General features: G+C 39.8%; 1 protein-coding gene across 2 annotated transcripts in view; it reads right to left on the bottom strand.

Moving 5' to 3' along the window:
* Positions 1-14,763, bottom strand: part of SH3GL2 (SH3 domain containing GRB2 like 2, endophilin A1) — a 217,224-nt gene that overhangs the window by 70,864 nt on the left and 131,597 nt on the right. For both annotated transcript variants that reach the window (XM_082401686.1, XM_082401685.1), the window contains exon 2: positions 6,321-6,389. In XM_082401686.1, coding sequence (XP_082257812.1) covers positions 6,321-6,389 — 69 coding nt within the window. The remainder of the gene's footprint in view (positions 1-6,320; positions 6,390-14,763) is intronic.

Genomic DNA, 14,763 nt, shown 5'->3' on the forward strand with positions numbered 1-14,763 from the left:
CTTATTCCCATTTGAGAACAGCACAGTTTAATTCTGAACTTATGACATGTAGCTAATGATTTCCTTAATGCCCAAATTTTCCTACTGCTTGAAAACAAGTTTTGATGTGTCCCAAACGGCAACTTCCATTTTTGTGAGCGCCTGAGCCTCTGTTTCTACCCTTGTCTGGATTGGGGCAGGGAGTCATTAGGGAAGGCTGTTTAGAGGAGGTGAAGCTAACTATATAAGATACAGGCATGTTTGCAGGAAATAAAAACTTACCTGTATGAAATAAGTTCTGTTTTTTTTTCCCTCAAAGTAAAAGCATAGGCACATATTCCTCTGGTCTTTTTACTTCAATTTTCTCATTACCAAGATTTTAGCAACTCTCAATACATTATCAGGTTCTTCCTCTACTATCCAGTCTTGTAATTTACAACTATGGGTAGGGAGAGAAACAGCTCTCTCAACCCGCTTTACTCACTATGACATTTCCCTTCTTCATGCTAAGTCAAGGGTTGGCAAACCATGGCCGGTGGGCCAAATCTGGGCCACCGCCTGTTGTTAGATTTTTTCCTTTTTTAAAAAAAATATTTATTTATTTATTTATTTTTGGCTGTGCTGGGTCTTCGTTGCTGTGCGGGCTTTCTCTAGTTGTGGCGAGCAGGGGCTACTCTTTGTTGCAGTGGCTTCTCTTGTTGTGCAGCTCGGGCTGTAGGTGCGAGGCTTCAGTAGTTGCAGCACTTGGGCTCAATAGTTGTGGCTCACGGGCTCTAGAGCTCAGGCTCAGTAGTTGTGGCGCACGGGCTTAGTTGCTCTGCGGCATGTGGGATCTTCCCGGACCAGGGCTCGAACCCGTGTTCCCTGCATTGGCAGGCGGATTCTTAACCACTGTGCTACCAGGGAAGCCCCGTTGTTAGATTTTTAAAGAGTTGGAACAATTCAAAAGAAGAAGACTATTTTGTTGCACATAATAACTATACAAAATGCAAATTTCAGTGTCCTTGGGTAAATTTTATTGGAACACAGCCATGCTCCTTCATTCAAATACCACTGATGCTTGCTTTTGCTCTTCAATAGCAGAGATGAGCAGCCGCAACACAGACCACAGACGCCCTCTGGCCCACAAAGCCTAATATATTTACAGAGAAAGTTTGCTGCTCCCTGTGCTAAGGTTCTACTTTCACAAAGGCATGCCACGCTGAATCTACAGATGGCCCATCATTTCACCAGCTGTCTCAGTCTTTAGAGACAAGATACAAGAGAACCGAAAGGCACCAGATTGACTAGAATGGGGCTATTGTTTTGAGGCATTGGAACATTACCCTTCCCCATTGGAAAAGGAGCAGTCACTGTCTCCTGAACACAGGTGGCAGCACAGGTGAAAAACACAGCATTCTTTGTGGACTAACAAAAGGACTGAAAGATATGACTTCACATCATCAGACACTGCGTTATACCAGATGCTGTCACAGGGACACAGTAGCAGAGTTTAAGAAAAAAAAAATGGACATCTTAAAATGGAGCACAGACAGTTTGTGGGTTTAGTGATCAATACTAAATAGATGAATTAAGCACCCACTTAGACACGGGCTAACTTACAGTGGTTATGCAAAAGAGATGTTAAAATGTCATATGAAACATGAAAATCTTTCAAATTCTTAATTTTTCTGTCACTGAAATTAAGAAAATGTACCTATTAAGAATGAATGCACACCCACTTAAAGGACAGGACCTGAAGGAGAACACCTAACTAAACAAGTCACAGAGACACGATGAAAACAGTATCCTGGGAAAGTCTGTCTGGCAGTGAGATACAGGCTGGTCCAATAAGGGGATGTTTTAATAGTCCCCTACTGACATGGAAGAATTAATGTACCTGTCCCCAGATTGCTCTGCTTTACAGCAGTTACCTCATGTATTTGGAAAGCCTGATTAATGAACTGTGTGTTGAAAACAAAAATAAACAACACATTAGGCTGAGATTGCCCCAAGGTATTTTTTTGTTAATCTTCTTAGGCATTTACCTTTAATGAACATTGGCTTGGAAATATGCTGCAAACACGTAACTGAGAAGAAGCTAGTCTTCACTAAATTTCAGGATAAGCAGAAAAATGTCTTTAAAGCTCATCTTGTTTGGGGCTCCCACCCATCCTACAGTTCCACACCAGCAAGTGAGTGTCTCAGTACGGTAATCCACACCTTCTCTTTTACCACCACACCCATGAAGAAGACGTTCACGTATATGACAGGTGCCCACGGTGCACTCAGGGATATGTGAAACTCTGGGCATGCTGGCTGGGACTTTACTCCTTTCTCTCCCATTTGGGGTAGATCACTAGAATCCAAGTGAGACTGACATTATTATAAATGACATTAGTAACAAATTACTTGCCACAAAACTCGAAGGAGATGACAACTATTGTGCTTCACACAGAATGTGGGAACCGTGGGTTTAGCCTCTCTTTAAACATGGGCAGTGATGGGGAATTCAGTAACCCCCAAGGCTCTTTTTTATTTAAAAAGCTCCGACAACAAAAAGTTCTTTCTTATGTTGAGTCTGAATCTATCTCCCCATAGCTTCTACTCATTAATTCTAGCCTACCACTTGGGGTTAAACAGAAGGATCCAGCTCCTCTCCACCCAATGACTAGTTAAGTATATGGAGATAATGACCATGGACATTCTCCTATAGCGCTTCCCGCACAGGCTGCTCTGCAAACAGTACATTCTCTCACTCGTATAAGGAATGACAACCTTTCCATTCTTTCTCAACATCTGCTTGCCTTAAAACTTGAGGCTGCCCCTTCAGAAAAATTCCATTCTCATTAAAATGGTCTATAGCCATGCTTTCAACTTGAGGACTCCTGGTTTCAACAGCAGGGATTTCCCTGATACTTTTCAGGCTGCTAAAAGAGACACTGTACCCCTTGGCTTGGACTTCTGCATTACTCATATACACGGAAACGGAAAATTTCAGGATTTAGCTCAGATGCCCTTTCTTCTAGGAAGCCTCCACTGATCTACCCAACCTGAGTTAGGTCTTCGATGAAAATACTTCCCAAGGCATCAAGCACCATGTCCCATAAGACACTAATTTATGTGTCTATTCCTTCCATCAAAACTGGAAGCTCCTGAAGGCAAGAACTGTACCTTAATCATCTTTGTATTCCTGGTGCCCAGCAGGATGCCTGCCACGTGGAGGCAGTTACAGATATTCCATGTGAATTCATGAACATAACCACACACCACACACACACACACACACACACACACACACACACACAATCACTGCAGCAACTGATGTAAATTTCGAAGAAACCAGAGGTCCCTCAAATTCTAGTGCTTCCTCTTGACAAATCTGCAGCTTTTCAAAGAAAAAAATCCACACAATGTCTGTACCATGGTAAGAAATTTAGTCTGTGTTTGAGGATGCTTGTAAGCAACAAATACCATTTAAAATGAACAAAGAAACAATTCCATGCAGGCACTTAGGAGGAGGACAGAAATGGTTACAGGCAGGGTTCCTGCAGCGAAAACACAGCTGAAAGAGTCCACCCAATCAGCTCCGGGCCAGGAAGGCTACAAGGGCTAAGAGATGCACATGGTAATTTTACTGTATCTCAGCAGGAGAGTGGATGGGGTGGCTGATTATGGAAACAATCTCTAGGAATACCCACTTCTCTCTCCCAGTAGTGTTGCTTGATGCAAACCTCTAATTTATCTCGTTTTGTTGTCTCACTGCACCTCTGAGAACATAGTGAACAAAGGTGTCTCTGCTCCAAATCCTTGATGAACAGGAAATTGACCATGGAAAGGTGATTCTTCTGCAGGTTTGGGAACACTGAGCTAAAATGTTTTTGTGTGTAATAAACATATAAACAGAACAGATTTGGAGTCTAAATCTAAAGCATGTGCTTTCCAATTACCACAGAAACCTCTACCTTTAATGTGAATTTAACATGAGTAGAGATAAGGCAAAAGATGTGTGGAATGAAGCGGAATAAACAATTTCCACACCTCACTAGGATGTAAATCTCTCAGTCTACTTAGTTATAAACCCAAATACAAAACCACAAGTGTGCTCTTTAATCAGCAAAACCTTATTATGGTAATATCTAGATTTTGAAATAAAAGCTTCAGAAACTCATTGTTTTCTAGGAAACAGGAGAAATAAACCTTACCAATAGACTCAGAGGGACGTCTGTGGGTCTTTGTCTGAAGTAAAATATTTGTAAGATCCTCTTTTATTTCAATTACTTTGCAAGACTGGCCTGGATTCAAAGGCTTAATTAGTTGTTCAGTTATAAACACTGTTCTCCAAATTTCTTATTCTTTTTAATCTCATTTAAGAAACAGAAAGTTAGTTTGTCTCAGTTTAGGCAGTGGGCTACCGAACTTATTATCTTGTGTCCTGGCAGAGGCTGAAAGCAGGACTCAAATTCTGATTCCTTAGTCCTAAATTCCTAAACATCTGCCTAATCTGTCATTAATGACAGGGCACTGGCCACGTGGAATATTATACACTCCCTCCAGGGTGGGGATGGGAGGGAGACATCAAAGGATAAGGGGGACAAAGGAAGACTGGGTGTAGACAGAGATTGGTGCAAATGAACAGACCCACAGGGCTGCTCATAAAGAGGGGTGTGGAACTATGGCAAGCAGAGGAGTCAAAGTCAAGTCATTCTGAGCAGGTGTGTTGGGTTCTGGAGACGCATTAAATCTCCTATCAGTGAAGCTCCCTATTCTATCAGTGAGGTCCATCTCAAGAACTTAGCCAGAAACACCAGCTAGGTAAACACTAAACAGTCTCATTTCACAAGACTCCTGTCTCTCAGCAACTCATCTTTTATTCAGGAGCTCAAATGTGTCCAGTTCTCTCTCTTTTTTTTTTAATATTTATTTATTTATTTGGCTGCACTGGGTCTTCGTTGCAGCATGTGGGATCTTTAGTTGTAGCTTGCAGGATCTTTTAGTTGCAGCATCGGGATCTTTAGCTGCGGCACATGGGATCTAGTTCCCTGACCAGGGATTGAACCTGGGCCCCCTGCATTGGGAGCACGGAGTCTTAGCCACTGGACCACCACAGAAGTCCCTGTCCGGTTCTCTCTTGCTTGCAGTTTCCTTTACTAGAAACGCACTAGGCTCTGCTAACTCTTACTCATCCTTTATATCCTCACTTAAATATCAGGAAAGTCTTCCCTGACCACCCTATGTGGGTGAGTTTCCTCTGTCCCAAGCTTCTCTAGTGCCATGTTTCGTTACCCTTGCCACACTGGTCAGTATTTGTCCAAAGTCTGTCTTCCCCACTAGATTATGAATTTAATGCTGTCAGGAATCTTATCTATCCTGTTCACTACTATATCCTACATGCCTGTCTCAGAGGAGGTACAAAACAAGAATTTGTTGTATTCATCAATGAACTCTTCAGAAGAAAAACTGAAAAAGACAGGGCAGAAAGTAAAAATGTGGTTTCTGGGTATCACAGGCTTTCGCCATCCTCTCTGTTCAAGTACAGGGTTTGTATTCCCAGATCCTTTACTCATCCACAATTTAAAATCTAAAATAATTAATTGCACAATGCAATACCCACTCTCCAACATAAGCCTATGTATCTCTTTCTACAGGCAGTCTCAAAGTGAAAGAAAAGTAAAAGAGAAAATACGGCATCTGTCGCAAGAAAAATGAAAAGGCTTGTTTTGTTCACCACCTCCACTCTCACTTGTTGAGAACCTGTTATCTTTTAAGGAAGAATGTTAAATGATTTATATTATTTTTAATCCTTAATAAAAGTCTCTGAAGAACAAATTTGTATTCTCCTTTTACATTTATGAAAATACAGAAGCTCAGAGCAATATGCTGACTCGTGCAACAGGCAGTAGAAGTGGAGCTCAGGCCAAGGTCAGACCGGCTCACCACTGTGTTCACTACACATGCTGCCTCTGGCTGGCACAGTCCCCTCAGGAAAGTTCTCGAAAGCTAGAAAGTGACTCAAACTCTCCCCCTAACATTTGGTACATCATTCCCCACCTTCTCCTCTTTTCGTCCCACCCCAGCGCAGTTCAAACACCAGCTCCATGCTGTCCCTATTTGGAAAAGTAACAATAAAATCCATTATGACATTTCACCTTCATGGAGGCTTTGTTCTTAGGATAGTAAAAAAAAACAGATACTTTACATTTTCTGTTTTAAAATATACACTAAAAGGAGAGTACTTTTAAGAATAACAAAATGTATTCTCAGGTACCAGTGGAGAACGGTTTCCTCTTTCCTTTCTCTCTTCTCCACTTAGTATGCTGGGCAATTTTATGTCAAGGGAACTCTGAGTGATGAAGACTCACCCTTTCCATCTCTTTGAAGTCATCATCTAGCTTGGTTCCTTCAGCTCCTCCAACCTTCTCACTCACTTTCTGTAGAAAATAACCCAAAAAAAGAATTATAAATAAATTTTCTTTTAAAAATGTGTCACAAGTTTTAAGCACTTTGACAAACATCATCGAATACAATCTTATAACTATTCTCTGATGTAGGTGGGCCATCCCATTTTCATAGGAGACGGCTTTGGCTCAGCGGATATGAACAACTTACCAAAATCCATGCATCTGGTAGGTACTGAAGCAAGAATTCAAACTTACATCTTCTGATTTCAACCCTAGTGCTCTTTCTATTATATAAATCATCACACAACTATCAAATCACTAACGTTTTCCTTTTGAGAGTTCCAAGGGACAACAGCATCATACAGTAATCATTTCCCTCTGATAATGGATCTAAAATGCTACCTAGGTAGAAAATTGCTACATCCTCAACCTATTCCTCAATGGGCTGTTGAACAGATAATCACAAGCATCTATCAAACTGGTATGAAAAATATCAGCCTAGCTGATCTTCAGATAAAAGGACTTACGTAGTAGTCTTATAAATCTCCCTGTAGCTGTCTACATCCTTATATACATAAGATAAACTATGTGGAAAGATGTTGAGGGTACTTCTTTGCTACCCAATCAATTCCCATTATCATAGATTTTATTTTCATCAATTTACATATGCCAATGGTCATTTTCCACATGTAGAATTCATGTTCATTAAAAGATTAGATATCCTATTCTGTTTTGAAATAAAGACTCAAATTAAGTCTAATGAAAATTATGAAGGGATCACAAGGAAGATACTTTAATTTCATCAAAGACAGGAAATATTAAATGCTAATGACACTAGAATTTCATTCCTCTTAAAGTAACTGTAAAGGTAGTTAGATGCTTTTTTTTTTTTAAAGTACTCGAACTGTGGGTTTTTTTTTTTTAATTTAATTTTATTTATTTATTTATGGCTGTGTTGGGTCTTCGTTTCTGTGCGAGGGCTTTCTCTAGTTGCGGTGAGCGGGGGCCACTCTTCATCACGGTGCACAGGCCTCTCACTATCGCGGCCTCTCTTGTTACGGAGCACAGGCTCCAGACGCGCAGGCTCAGCAGTTGTGGCTCACGGGCCCAGTTGCTCAGCGGCATGTGGGATCTTCCCAGACCAGGGCTCGAACCCGTGTCCCCTGCATTAGCAGGCAGACTCTCAACCACTGCACCACCAGGGAAGCCCAGTTAGATGCTTTTTACTAAGATGTCACTGTGCTACATAAAGTTATCACACACAGATGCTGAAGTATAATTTTTCATTTCCTTTAATAGCCACTGTGTTGAGGGTCTTTGCAGAGGATCCCCACCATGGCCAGACCTGCAGCAACCTCAGTAACAACTTGGGTCATCCAAGTGAGCTTGGGTTACCTCCTTCTAAAAGAGTCCTGGGATACATGGCTCTATCTCTCTGGCCATGGAAGCTCTGATATCCCCTTATAGGGGGCTGAGGTATAGTCCTTACACTCTCTTTCTTTAACTGCTGCATTCTGTCATCAGGAAAATCTTTAGAAGAGATCACTCTTGGGAAAACCAAGAGTCTGAATTCTATCACCACTCTGGCCCAGATTTCACCTCAGCAGCACTAACAGAAGGAATATGCTATGATGGAAGGGCATGGAATGGACTGCCATGGCACACAGAGTTGTTATGAAAATAAACGGCATAGTAAATATAAAAACCGGTGTGTGAACCTACAAGACATGCAATATATCCTAGTTCTGTTCTCTTACCAGTAAATTGTATATCTGATTAAATACCCTGGTCTTTCCCATCAGTTTATTTAACTGTTGTTTCATACCTTGAGGAGAATCTAGCAATTTTCATTAACATAATACAATGTTAGGCAGATAAAGGTCAATGATTAAAAATGAAATGTTAGTAAAAACAATATTCACATCTTTAATTTGTATAACTGGCACTTTGACTTGTAATTTATCATCCAGTATGCGTACCATAAGAACTATGTAGAGCAGATATTATTCCTATGTTGCAGATGAGAAAACTGAGGCTTGCATAAATTAAACTGCCTGTCCATGGTAGGGATCTTTAGCTAGGAAGAGGTGGAACCAGGACCTGGAAGGCAATTTTCCCAAGTAAACCCTAGGTGGCTTTGCATTTGCACCATAAGCACTGAAGAGCTGTCCGTGGTGCTGGCCATTTGTGCCTGAAGTTCCTTTAGATTCAAAGGGCCAGATGGCCAGAGTTAGATTCACTGCTTTAACCTTCGGTCCTTGACATCAGCCCTCTCACCTAACCTGTATCCTAGGTGATGACGGCTATCAACTATTTCAACAGTCTGCACAGATCCAGGTTTTGTGTAGCATCACTATCACCCAATCTAAAAAGCCTGTATCAACTGTGATCTGGCCCAGAAGTCAGCTTCTTTGACTACTTTCTTAAAGATGTTTACCAACCCAGAAATGGGGATGGGAAGGCCTTAGAATTCAGTTTAGAACTTCCTAGTGGAATTCCAAGTGCCAGTAACTTAACCTACATGTTGAGGTTTAAGTTATAGAAAATCAGGAATAGAAGGGGACTTAAAGGTTATTAATATCGAATTTTCCCTATCACCAAACAAATTTTACTATGATTTTTACACTGATTCCCTCCCTTTCACTCTGCTCAGTGATGGCAGTTTTAGCTCATACTTAAGCCCCTCTTGTGTCTTATTCTTGAAGTATGTGGTTTTCTGTTAAATTTGGGCTGGGAAACTCTAATCTTGTTGAACTCTTACACAATAAAGAAATATAAGCTACACAACCCCGACTCAACTGTCTCAGTTCTACCTGACTGTCTTCAATGTCACGGAACTCACTATATCACAAGGCCCCATTTTAGTTAAAGAGGATCATTATAGATATACCCCTCCCATGACCCATGAATGAGATATTTAATTTTCATTTGCAAAACCGTCACAAAAACCAAGTAGCTGAGAAATGTCTCCATTTATAGTAACATTAGAGAATCCTGGTAACCTTGGGTTAATCACATTTTGGCCATCTCTAAGCCATAAAATATGACCTTCATCAAAAGCACAAGGGCTTATATAATACTTTCAATTCCATGTTGCTCAACTGAGAGTAATTTTTATTTCCTCCCATTTTGCATCCATCAACAGGTTAGCACCACAACTGCTGGCTCTATATCAAATGGGATCACACTGGCCATTAGTAATTTAGAACTAGTCCTGGTAACTCACACGGAGGACAACTCATCAGTCCACTGGCTTTAACTATTTGGCTTAAGTACTGAGGGGGAGGCAGGGGAAGGCAGGAGGACAGAGAGGAAGGGAGAAAGAGAAAATATGAATCTTTCCATTTTCCACAAAAGCTGACATTTGAGCTGCTCTGAGAGAAACAGTTCACCAAATATTCTGAATGAAGCTAACAGGTAGAAACTGGTCCTGGTCTGATTATTTGGTTGATATAAATTTTCTTATCTAATTAGATGGACGGAAAAAGAAGACTATTCAAAATGACATCCACATTGTTCTCTGGGCTACTTTTGTTTTTCCAAGTCACAAAGGATCTAAACATATCAAGGCACTGAATTAAACAATGTGTTAAATAACAATCTTCTCACTCCTTAGGAGTATGCCAAACATTTTCTCCTCCTGTTCTTTAAATAACATTACTAGAACTTCTATTGCCTTTGTGTATAAGAGTCAAGGTGAGGAAGAAAGGCTCCCTGAGCTCATTTGGCCAACGATGAGTTTTGTTTTCCTTACCTAGCACCATTTATTTAAGAATAGTTTTGCCCTACTGTTTTCCAGTGAGGTGGTTCCTAAAACCTGTACTGTCTAAAAACAACTCTTCTGTTCAAAACCTTCAATTGTACCCATGTAGCACAACACTGAGAGCTTATACTTTTAATCTTATTTTCTATTACACTCTCCATATATTCTGTATTCCAACCAAACCGAAAATCTCACCTTCTTCTATCTTATTCTTCATTGTATTCCTCACAACACATACTCAGTAAAGATTTGTGGACTGAACTACAGTGTAATTTTGTAAATGTTAATGTTAAGATGACTGAAAGGAGGCATAAAGTAAGGCAAACAAGACTGATAACCTCACTCAGGGATAGTTTTTCTCTTCAAAGAAAGAAAATAAATAATACAATCGACTCATGTTTTAAATTAAGTCTTAATTCTGAGTCTGCAGTAGTGTTGTCTCATGCTATTTTTTTCTATATGCCGAATAAGAAAAATGTCAAGGGAATCAGCAGCAGGAGACAGCTTAAATAAATGACCACTGTTCCCAGCCCAAAGGATGCCTCCCGCTTTCCAACAATGACTCACCCTCCCCCACATTAACTGTCACCTCTAGGCAAAAGACACTCCATTCTCTAGTTGCAGCTCTGATTCTTCCCTGCATTGCATTTCAAACACTGAAGATCCAACTACCATATCTCCAGCTACTTTTTATAAAGGCCTCCTTGAAAATCACATCAGTGAAATTCAATAGACTTAAGACCAAATTGATTCATACGTTACACACCTGCAAATTTTTTACTGCCTAATGTCCCTGTTTTTGTTTAGCTTTGTCTCATCATTCATTATACAAAGCCAGGTTTCCTTACCATCCACCAAATATGCTGTGTTAATTCCTTCTGCCTTGTACCTGGACCTATTTCTCTTTTCTTATTTTCAAATCCTACCAATTCTCTAAGTTGCTCACCCAGATTTCACCTTCTCCATCTTCATCTTGATTGCCCTAGATGGAAGTTACTAGATTTCCTGTGAACTCTTAATGAAACACATCATCTGTTGGACTCCCTGGAACTAGCTACTTGATGAGTAAAATTGCTGAGAACTTCTGCTCATCTTATTGTAAGATGCAAAAGGTGGGAATCATGTCACATGCTTCTTTGTCTGAAAACATCTGAGACTGCAGTACCTAACACAGTGTTTGCAGAGCAGACAATTATCAGTTGAAAAAAAAAATGTATCTCAATGAATTATTCTAAGACCAAAATAAATTGAAGGAGGACCCTTAACTATGAGTGAGCACTGGTTCTCAGTCTCCTTTCTGAGACTCTTACCTCCCCTGTAAAGTGTCATATCTTCTTCTCTGTCAACAGGCAAAAAAACAGAAAATTCAAAATATTGTTTTCGCAATATTTGTAGAAAGGCATCACCTATGATAATAAATAAATAACAGAAGCCCATACTCTGAATCTTTATGAAAGTTCTTTAATTATTATTCATTGGTTAGGTCCTAAAAATTAAATGATAATACTTGATGACATACCCAATATTCAGAAGGAAACAGAAAAGTCAAAATTACAGCAGTATTTTCTTGGTATCTGGCTAAATACAAGTAGATCTTGTTTTTCCAGATGGTGGTATTGCCATGTATGAAAGGCAGGGTGGATACACTTTATGGGATATAGGTTTCACACTAGTTTTTCTTAGCTGTCATTACATTGGAATGCTTAAATGCCATGATATTTTGAAAGTGAATTTCAAAAAATATATATTTATTTTTCCCATCCAGAAATTTTGTATTCTTTCTTAGAAAATGAGTAAAGGCATTTTCATCTATCTAAATTGAGTTAATTGAGCTAACGGTGCTAACTCTATTTCTCACTATATTGAAGAAAAATAGAAAGGTTCCTAAAAATCTAAAAACTAGTGATTTCCCCCCCAAGAATTCAATAGAATGACAAATGATTTTCTTTGAATGTCTGGAGCCAAAAACTTTAAAATGAGTTTAGGTGAGCTAAGCTCTTGGCCTTTTCCCCAGCTTTCAGCCTATCCTGCTTCTTGTCAAATACTATATAGAAAATGCAGAAATTGATTTGCATGATGTTCTGAGCTTCTGGTGTGGTTCACTGGAGTTAAAAGCAATAACTTTCTAAGCCCTGTTTCCCTAAAGTGAGAACTTCCCATGGACTCTGTGGCTAATTGCTTACACACACCCCTCAAAAGGAGTTGGTAGGAGAGGTATCATGCAAGTTTCAGTCCCTCCCTGGAAACATAGTTTATACTATCACCTACAGTTTCATTCACAAGTGATCCTATTTCTGTCCTTCAGAAAAAAAAAAAAGTTTTAAGTATATAAAATGTGCAGAATAAAAAACCAATAACCACTTCTGTATTTTTCAACTCCCCCAAATAATCTAGTTCCTCATCAGATAAGGGGTAATTTAGCAAGGGGGATTCACAGAGTGGGATAGTATTTCCATAAAGTTTCCCATCCCTGGCAATAGGGAAAAAAATATACATTTTCATAGTCTACTGCAATAAGCCACCAAAATTGAACAAAACATAAAAAGACAGTCTCTGCTAAAAATAGACACTAAGACTTGGGGCTAGAATTATGTCACACAGTATTTTTTTTTTAATTCTATTTAAAGCTCAGTCATAAAATCCCTTGAGAAAAAAGCAGAACTCAAAAAGAGAAAAAAAAAGTACCAGTAATTCATTTGGGATTTCAGTCCTGGTTAATGAATAGCCTAGAACCTAATGCCTGATGACTCAGCTGATAAGGCAAGGGGAAGTGGTACTAGACCTTCAATTGTTAAAAGAAACTGCTGGGAAGCCCTTTTCTTTTTTGTGAACTGAAATCACAAACTTCCCTGGACCTCTGTTTCCTCATCCACAAAATGGGGGAGTGGTAGGGTGTGGTTAGATAACCAGGAGAGTTCTAAGATGTCTTCCAATTTAAAATTTGATGTCTATTTCTATTATGGTTAATTTGATGAGTCAATTTAGCTAGGCTATAGTACCTGGTTATTCAATCAAACACTAATCTAGGTCTTGCTATGAAGATATTCTGTAGATGTGTTAATTCCACAATCAGTTGAGTTTAACTAAATAAGATTATCCTTGAAAATGTGGGTGGGTTGCATCCAACCAACTGAAAGGCCTTAACAAAACTGAGGTTCCCTGGAGGAAGAAGAAATTCTGCCCCCATATCCTACTGTTTCTGTTTCTCCGAAGAACCCTAACTGATGCAATTTCTACCTGCTGGAGTGCTGTTTATAGTACACCAAAGGTAGATAACAATTAGGAAAGGAAGGAAAAGAGAAAATACCATGCAAAGTGTTTGAAGAGAAAATGCTATGGAACTCTCCTCTTTCCCACCCCCAGATTCTCAGATTAGGGTTATTTTGATGCAAATATCCCTCTAAAATTAAAAAAAAAAAAAGACAATAAATCATCTTTAGTAGGAGATGCCCATAAAAAGTAGAGTAACTGACAGTTGCTGGGTCTCAGCTGCAGGGCAGGCAGCTCAGAATATGCTCCATTTCTATCACTAATGCTTGGACAGCCTTCATCCATCCATTCAAGGTAGGTACCTCACCTTTGCAGAAAGCAAACATCAAGGACAAACTGCAAGCCAATGGGTATTTGAAGACACTTGAGAGACTTCCTACAAGTGTTTCACACATCAATACATTCAGCTCTCTATATAGCATTTTACGTCACCAAATGTGGCAGCCAAGCTCTATCCCGAGATAAACCTTCCTCTCTTCCTAAGCCAAAGAAAGCTAGCACCATGCTCTTAGCTGCAATAAGCTTTACCTTAAATAACAATAAAGAGAAGATATGAAGAGACCTCAGAGATGGTCATGAAAGTGGATGGACAAACCACTTGGCATTCAATAAAGAGACACCAGATCCACCATCTTATACAGAAAAATCACTGACCTGCTAATAGAGGGATTCAATTGGGAACACAGAATAACAACACAAAACTCAGAAAGATGGATCCCTGTCTGAGATATCAAGTTTGATAACTCATACCTACAGAAATTCCATCATCTGAACCAAAAATGTTAAAAGCACCTTAGTGACAAGGCAGATACAGATACAGATTTCATTTATAATCTGGGCAGAATTTCCTGAACGCTAAGCATCTCGTCACCACCTAAGAAGACTAAGCCCTGACAGATGCACCACTCTGCTTCTACCTCAAGCTTCAAGGTCTGCTGCCTGCACTGCGGCCGACTCTGGAGACTCACACCTGGTACGCTCATGCTGAAGTCAGAGAAGGAGACGTGGAGGAGGCTCCCCTCCCCGACAATATACACATTCCTGGTTTGCTTTTTACCCATTATTTCTAGTATTAGAACTTTGAGTGTCCTCTGCCCCTGCAGGGTATATTTCACAGGCAAGGCTGCTGCAACAGCTAGAGCATGTATTCAGAGTAATGTCACTGCATCCCACATCATCTAAGAGTTAATCTGACTCCTTCTTTCCCAATATGCTTTTAAGGTGTGGAAAGAAACTACTCACTTCACTGTCCCATTTCCTATTGCCTCAGTCAATTCTGTACCAATAGTTATATTTCACACACACACTCACACACAGACACTTATATAAACACACACATATATGTGGGAAGTATTCGGCATTTCTCCAGGC

Source organism: Balaenoptera borealis (assembly GCF_965194805.1).
Source record: "Balaenoptera borealis genome assembly, chromosome: 8".
NCBI classification, from domain to species: domain Eukaryota; kingdom Metazoa; phylum Chordata; class Mammalia; order Artiodactyla; family Balaenopteridae; genus Balaenoptera; species Balaenoptera borealis.